This window comes from Coenobita brevimanus, chromosome 40, assembly GCF_032717465.1.
Source record: "Coenobita brevimanus isolate Jiangsu-jjx chromosome 40, ASM3271746v2, whole genome shotgun sequence".
Classification (NCBI taxonomy): Eukaryota; Metazoa; Arthropoda; class Malacostraca; order Decapoda; family Coenobitidae; genus Coenobita; species Coenobita brevimanus.
In genome coordinates this window covers 42,189,274-42,195,609 of record NC_136993.1, presented here as the reverse complement: position 1 = coordinate 42,195,609, position 6,336 = coordinate 42,189,274, and the positions used below count along the sequence as shown (strand labels likewise).

General features: G+C 41.2%; 1 protein-coding gene across 1 annotated transcript; it reads right to left on the bottom strand.

Annotated features, from left to right (window-relative positions):
• Positions 1 to 1,609: 1,609 nt before the first annotated feature.
• LOC145397061 (glutamate receptor ionotropic, kainate 5-like) lies at positions 1,610 to 6,017 on the bottom strand. The gene is made up of 5 exons (XM_080270273.1): positions 5,989 to 6,017; positions 4,018 to 4,108; positions 3,607 to 3,726; positions 2,890 to 2,989; positions 1,610 to 1,884 (listed from the first exon to the last, which is right to left on the bottom strand). Exons 1-5 carry the CDS (start codon positions 6,015 to 6,017, stop codon positions 1,610 to 1,612), a joined length of 615 nt encoding a protein of 204 aa, XP_080126399.1.
• Between the last annotated feature and the right edge of the window lie 319 nt (positions 6,018 to 6,336).

Below are 6,336 nucleotides of genomic sequence, written 5' to 3'. Positions count from 1 at the left end.
CAGTGTAGAGATTATATGGCACCTCCACACTGCATAAGTGGATGACGGGCGCCCTCACCTACCACAATAACAGGTTTAGCTATTAAAACATTAGATAACAGCATGCGAAAAATATACCCATTCTCTGATAAAAAATGATTCGAACTTATGAACCACCTAACACTACATAAATGTACACTCCTCACAATACGGTGGCTCGAATCCTCCAACTTCTTAACACCAGAAATTTACACTCATAACAATGCTCCCCTCTTAACAAAACACACACACACACACACACACACACACACACACACACACACATTTCTCTCTCTCTCTCTCTCTCTCTCTCTCTCTCTCTCTAACCCACCTGTCACTGAAAAGTCCTGTGCCATCATCATCTTGGTCACCTCCTCCACGTTTATAAGGGTGTGGTCCCCCATCCTCACTTTGACATCCAGGTTCTTCGTCATTTCAGAGGCGTCGTAGGTTTGAAATCTACCTTCCTTCTGCAGATTACTTATGTCGTGGAAAACGCCACTCTCAGCCGTCTGGAAGTAGCACAATTACTGTCTCAACCCGCCTCAGGTTCACCTGGGTCTGACAGACCCGGGCATTTTGTTCGATCGTCTAGTTCAGTAACTTATACATACCTGGGATCCCTGTCCTTCTTAACAGCTTCCTAACTTTTCGTGCCCATTCAGGGTGTAGGGGGGTTACTTTCGTGTCTTTCTATGTTTTTGCAATATATCACTCAGAATTGCTTGTTGGGTCTGTGAGACCCAGGTGTACCTGAGAAGGGGGCAGAATTTTTCACCGTGAGATTGCAAGTTGATTTTATATTGTGTGGGATCCACAATGCCCATAATAAAGGTCTGCCATCCCTCAAGTAGTGACACCAGTACTAGGCTTATAGTGTTGTTTGTTTTCGTGTATGGTGACTGAAAAAAAAAATAGTTTGGCCTTTTTTTCCCATTTTTTTTCAGTATATGGAGTTTAATGAATTAAAACTTATTCACATAGTTTTGTAACTGATAAGACCTATTACACTGTAGGATATTCAGGATTTCATTATATAAAACATATGTGACACTGCAGTATTTTTTAAAAGCTGGGTCTGACAGACTCTGGTGTACCTAAATTGTAAGCGAAACTGTAGGTCTACCCGATGAGGGCTAAAGCCTGTATTTATAGGACCCACCTATAGTAGGCTAGAAATGGACATATTTTAACAGAAAGTGCTCCCTCGTGTACTTATTTCGTGGAAAGAGCCAATCTTAACCGCCTGAAAGTAACCGAATGAATGTCTTAAAGTGTGATTTAAATAGCCTTTCTACAGTTACCCCAGAAGCAGACATACTGTGACATAAATTCCTAGACAGTGTTAGTTTATATTAAAAATGGAAGAATAACCCATAAAATCTGTCTGCGTTGTTGTCGTATGGCTTCTCATTGTCCCCTAGGTCTGGTATTTTGAAATGGCTTGCCCAGAACATGACCTATTGATACGGAATCTCTTTACTTTTCTCTCTCTATCTTGGCCTGCATGATCAGAAAATTTACCTCAGAGTATGTCTGCGTCTTGCCAGAGTCGCTGTAGGTCCTTTGACTGAGAGAGCCAAGAAATACATCAATGTCCAATGACATTATGTGCTAGTATACTAACCTTCATGGGGTAAATACTAACGTGAATAGCGTAAGCCTGACTAGATCCCTTCTGCACTAAAAATGTAATAGGATTATCGACCACGTCCCTGAGAGACTGTATGGGCATTGGGATGTATCTGACGGCCAGGAGGGACACCAGGTTGCCTGCATAGCTACGTGCCAGTACCACAGTTGTCAGCATCCACACACCCAACACCACACGCTCCCAAACCCACCATGTTCTGACAGGATTGACATCTGAAATAAGTACTGTACATTGAATTTATTTCAAATTGAGGTATTACTGAGTTATTACTTCACTATGATTGTTCTCTCATCTGGTGTGTGTCCTAACTGTTTTTGTAATCATACTTATTAGAAATATTTTTGCCCCATACAAGCATTAAAATCTATTGTTTTCATGTACCCTTCCTATACGGCCTTTAGCAACAACATTCCTTAGAGTGCAGGAGTTTGTAATGAATGGTAATAAAGAACCTAAAGAAAATTGGTAATAGTTATATGTATATTCATTGTTATGTAGTTCAACAGTTAACAATCAGCATTAGACAGACCAACGTGATATGTCATTATGATTTAAGGAAATGATATCTCAGCTTCGGAAGAACAATTTGAAATTTTTTCTTATCGATGTTTTATTACAAATTTGGTCACAATTTTATCCCGCAACACTGCTGAGTAGTAATCATAAATCAAGGCTGGCTTGCAATCTTTAACCCTTCGTTATTCCTGTTGGGTATTCAAACGTGCTTAGTCCGGAGGGGTGTTACAACACCCTAATACAAAAATATATATAGTGTTACTAACATGTAAAATATATTCATACTGCCCCTTCAGCATATCTCTGCAATCACTAATGATAATATTGAATGTCTTGTAGGTGGTGGTCATTAATTATAAAAAACAATAAATTATATCAGTAAAAAAAAGACAAATGGACTCATATCTCATTTGTCACGTAAACATGCACAGGAAAATACATTTTGAGATTTTTTTAAATCAGCATAATGATAAACAATATGCAAAAGTAAAATAAAAACCAATCTATATCACAATATAATCTAAATGGTTAGTTTGATGGGGTGACTAGACACCCCACTACAGCGGAGGCAGGACTAAACCAATCCACATGCTTTCTCCCCTCACTGAATTAGAAGAGTACTGGAGCGGAGAAAAATATTCGAATTACCGGCAAGGAAATAGGAGCTTTTAAAGAATAATTGGGGTGCCAAAACACCCCACCTGAGTAACGAAGGACTAAGGAACTTCGCAGCACACCGAGCAATTTCTTTGTAAGTTTGATTTTAGGACTCCGTACAGTGTGAATAACAGCTCCCAGTACCTACAAAGCCATCCTGAGAGTATACTTAAGAGGATTTCCGTCATTCTCAGTAATTTAATTTGGAGGTAGATTTTTTTTTTTTTTTAATAATAATTCACTACTGCATACATATGTGTGTAAATTATTATAGGTATTCATGATAATTATTCTTATCCCTGCCACCACGAGGTAACAAAACAAATCAAATTGCCCAGAATGAGATGTTATGGTTAAGACACGGAAGTGGTACCCTATGATGCAATAGTGCAACTAATGAGATACTGTTGTTCAGACTTTGTTGCAAGGGACCTTGTTGCAAGGGACCGAGTAATTGCATCTAGATGCCTTGATCAAAAGTCCATTATAACTGTACGACCACACATGGTGTGGCATGGATGGCAATACTACCCTAAAAGTGATGACTTCCACCACAACATATATGACAAGCTGGAGATCTTACCTTGTTGTAACAGTACTCGAACGCAGCTGGATGCCTTCACCATTAGCCCTGTACAATGACAAGGCTGGGTTTGTAGGCAGGAGGGAATTGTCATTATTGCAAGGACCCCCAACAAAGCCGTAAGAAGCGCTCCCCAAACACGAGGACCTAGAGGTAGTAGGAAGCTCCAAGGGTTCACCTCAGGCTTGCCACGACCCACGATCATTCTGCTGTACATGATGTCGACGGGGAAGGTGAAGTCCACTACCTTGGCTCTCGCGGAAGTGATGTCAAAGAGGCCAAGGCTGATGTCCACCTCCTGAAATTAGGAGTAAATTAGTATCTGAAGAGCAATACTGTTAGGTACCTAAAAATCTCTCATATCTTCCTATCCACATTTTTAAAATCAGTCTCTGATGAACTTTTGTCTGCTTTGTGGCTCGGCGTTTTATCTATCTGTCGATCCATCTTACAGTATGTGTATGCATCTCTAATACTAGTTTAGTGAAGCTAATCTTCAATGAACTGTTTAAATGGCAAAATAAAAGGAAAATAAAGTGGTTTAATCCATATCTGATACATAATGACGCAAGACCGTTAATGGACCTACTTCCCGCATTGACATTCCGATCATGCCGGTCCAGGACCCGTCAGGCTGTTCCACTCCCCACGCTCTGTCGCCGGGGGTCACATAGTCGTATCTGCAAAGTTAGTGACAGGAAACGAATCTAACACCACTCCCACATAAATATTATAGTTATTATATATATATATATATATATATATATATATATATATATATATATATATATATATATATATATATATATATATATATTCTATGGTAGACCAGAAAAGTTTGTTATTATTATTAGAAGCATGCATAAATTTACTTTTTGTAAGGTAATGGTGGGTGATTCTTTGAGTGACCCATTTGAGGTTAGGTCAGGAGTGATTCAAGGAGGAGTTCTTTCGCCTTTACTGTTTGTTCTAGTTATGGATTATGTTATGAGAAAGGTTGTAAGGAGAACAGGTGCAGGAATTAACTGGAAGGAGAATAAGAGGCTGATGGATTTAGACGATGTTGATGGTATTTTACTGGTTTGCGGAAGTATTTACGAGATGCAGAGGGTACTTATATGTCTGGTGGAGGAAGGAGAAAAAGTGGGATTGGTAATAAATTGTGGAAAGACTGAATTTATTCATACGAACGTGAAGAACCTAATCGATTGTGAAATTGGGAATAATGTGGTGAAGAATGTAGAAAATTTTAAATATCTGGGTACGATTGTGTCATCTAATGGATCATTAAACAATGAAATTGAGGAGAGGATTAGACAGGCTTGGCGAGCTGTTGGAATGTTGAAATTTGTTTGGAATAATAATATGCTGTCAGTACATACTAAAGTAAAAATTTACAAGTCCATTGTTAGACCAATTTTAATTTATGGGCATGAGTCATGGTATAGTACAATTGGAACAGACCAGAAAGTATTAGGATTTGAGAATAAAATAATGAGAAGGATTCTAGGGGTAAAGTGGCAAGACAGAGTTACAAATTAAAGACTAAGGGATATTACGAGAGTGGAACCAGTTGATGAATATGTGAGACTGTCTTGCTGGATATGGCTGGGGCACATATATAGAAAAGAAGGCAGCTTAATACAGGATGTGCCAGAATGGACTGCTAGAGGAAGAAGAGGCAGGGGTAGGCTTAGGGAAACCTGGTTGAGGACAATGATATGAGAAGCAGGAGAGGAGTGTTGGGGGACCTAAAGGAGATGGCAAGAGACAAATATTGGTGAAGAGAGTTCATCGAGGCCTTATGCATCCCGTGGGGTGCCACAGGAATTTATATATATGTTATGCTAGGTGTTTTTAGGGCGGCTTCCCGTCCTAAGAACGTCTGGCCTAGTTTTGGGTTCTTATCAAGACCTGGCGATACTACAAATATATGAGGAACAGAGCATAAAAACTCAAGGCAACACATTACACGTATATTCACTAAGGGTGTACAAGGGCAATAGGATTTCGCACAATATTATTGACTCATCAACTTGGGGGCTGCTGAATAGGGGTGAGCATATCTCTCAGGATACTTCACATACACAGTTCACGATTCAGGGTGGTACAGTTCACAACACAGTTCACAGTACAGGGTGATACAGTCCACAGTATAGTTCACACTACAGGGTAATACAGTTCACGTGCAGTTCACAGTATAGGGTGCTACAGTTCACAGTATGGTTCACAGTATAGGGTGTTACAGTTCAGGAACACTGGCTCCGGATTACATGAGAGTCCATAAGTCAACCTCGTGATGATCACTGGGGGGGAGGGCACTGACTTGACTTTGTTACAGGGAGCACACAGACGGGAGGGGGGAGAATCTAGGTTGGCACAAGTGCAAGGTGGGGGGGGGAAGAATTTGTTGAATCTTAATATCATTACTTCGGGTGCGGGAGCCTTACTTCTATCACACTGCAGTTTAAGTCACTGTCTAATCATAGTCACTTAATGATTTCACTGTTGACACTTTCACTATGTATCCTCGTACTGTTACACACGTGAATCACTTTACAGTCTGGTCAGGTTGAGGTCATCCTCCATGGGCGTGATGAAAGACCCCGGGTGCTGGGGGCTGGGGACAGAGGTCTGGCTTGTGGGGTAGGGGCCAAACAACTCCTCCAGATGCCTTCTGAGCCCCTGGGTGGAGGAACCACGTCACCTCGGCCGGGAATGGGGTGGTTCTTGCCCTGAGGAGCTGGGGGCGCCATCTGGGACCCTGGGGCTGCAGTACAATCTGGGGCGCTTCGTTGTCAGGAGGAGGCTGCGGAATCGTTGCGGGTAGGTGTCAGTCAGGGGCAGGTCTTCCTCAGGAGCCAGCTGCAGGGAGAATAGCCCCGGTGACACTACAGGGCCCTGCCAC

Coding starts and splice junctions, on each gene's coding strand:
- LOC145397061 (XM_080270273.1), bottom strand. CDS start 6,017: ATGGAGGATGACCTCAACCTGACCAGACT. Junction 4,109..5,988: donor GACCTCAACCTGACCAGACT/GTAAAGTGATTC, acceptor CTAACTTTGCAG/ATACGACTATGTGACCCCCG. Junction 3,727..4,017: donor TCGGAATGTCAATGCGGGAA/GTAGGTCCATTA, acceptor TCCTAATTTCAG/GAGGTGGACATCAGCCTTGG.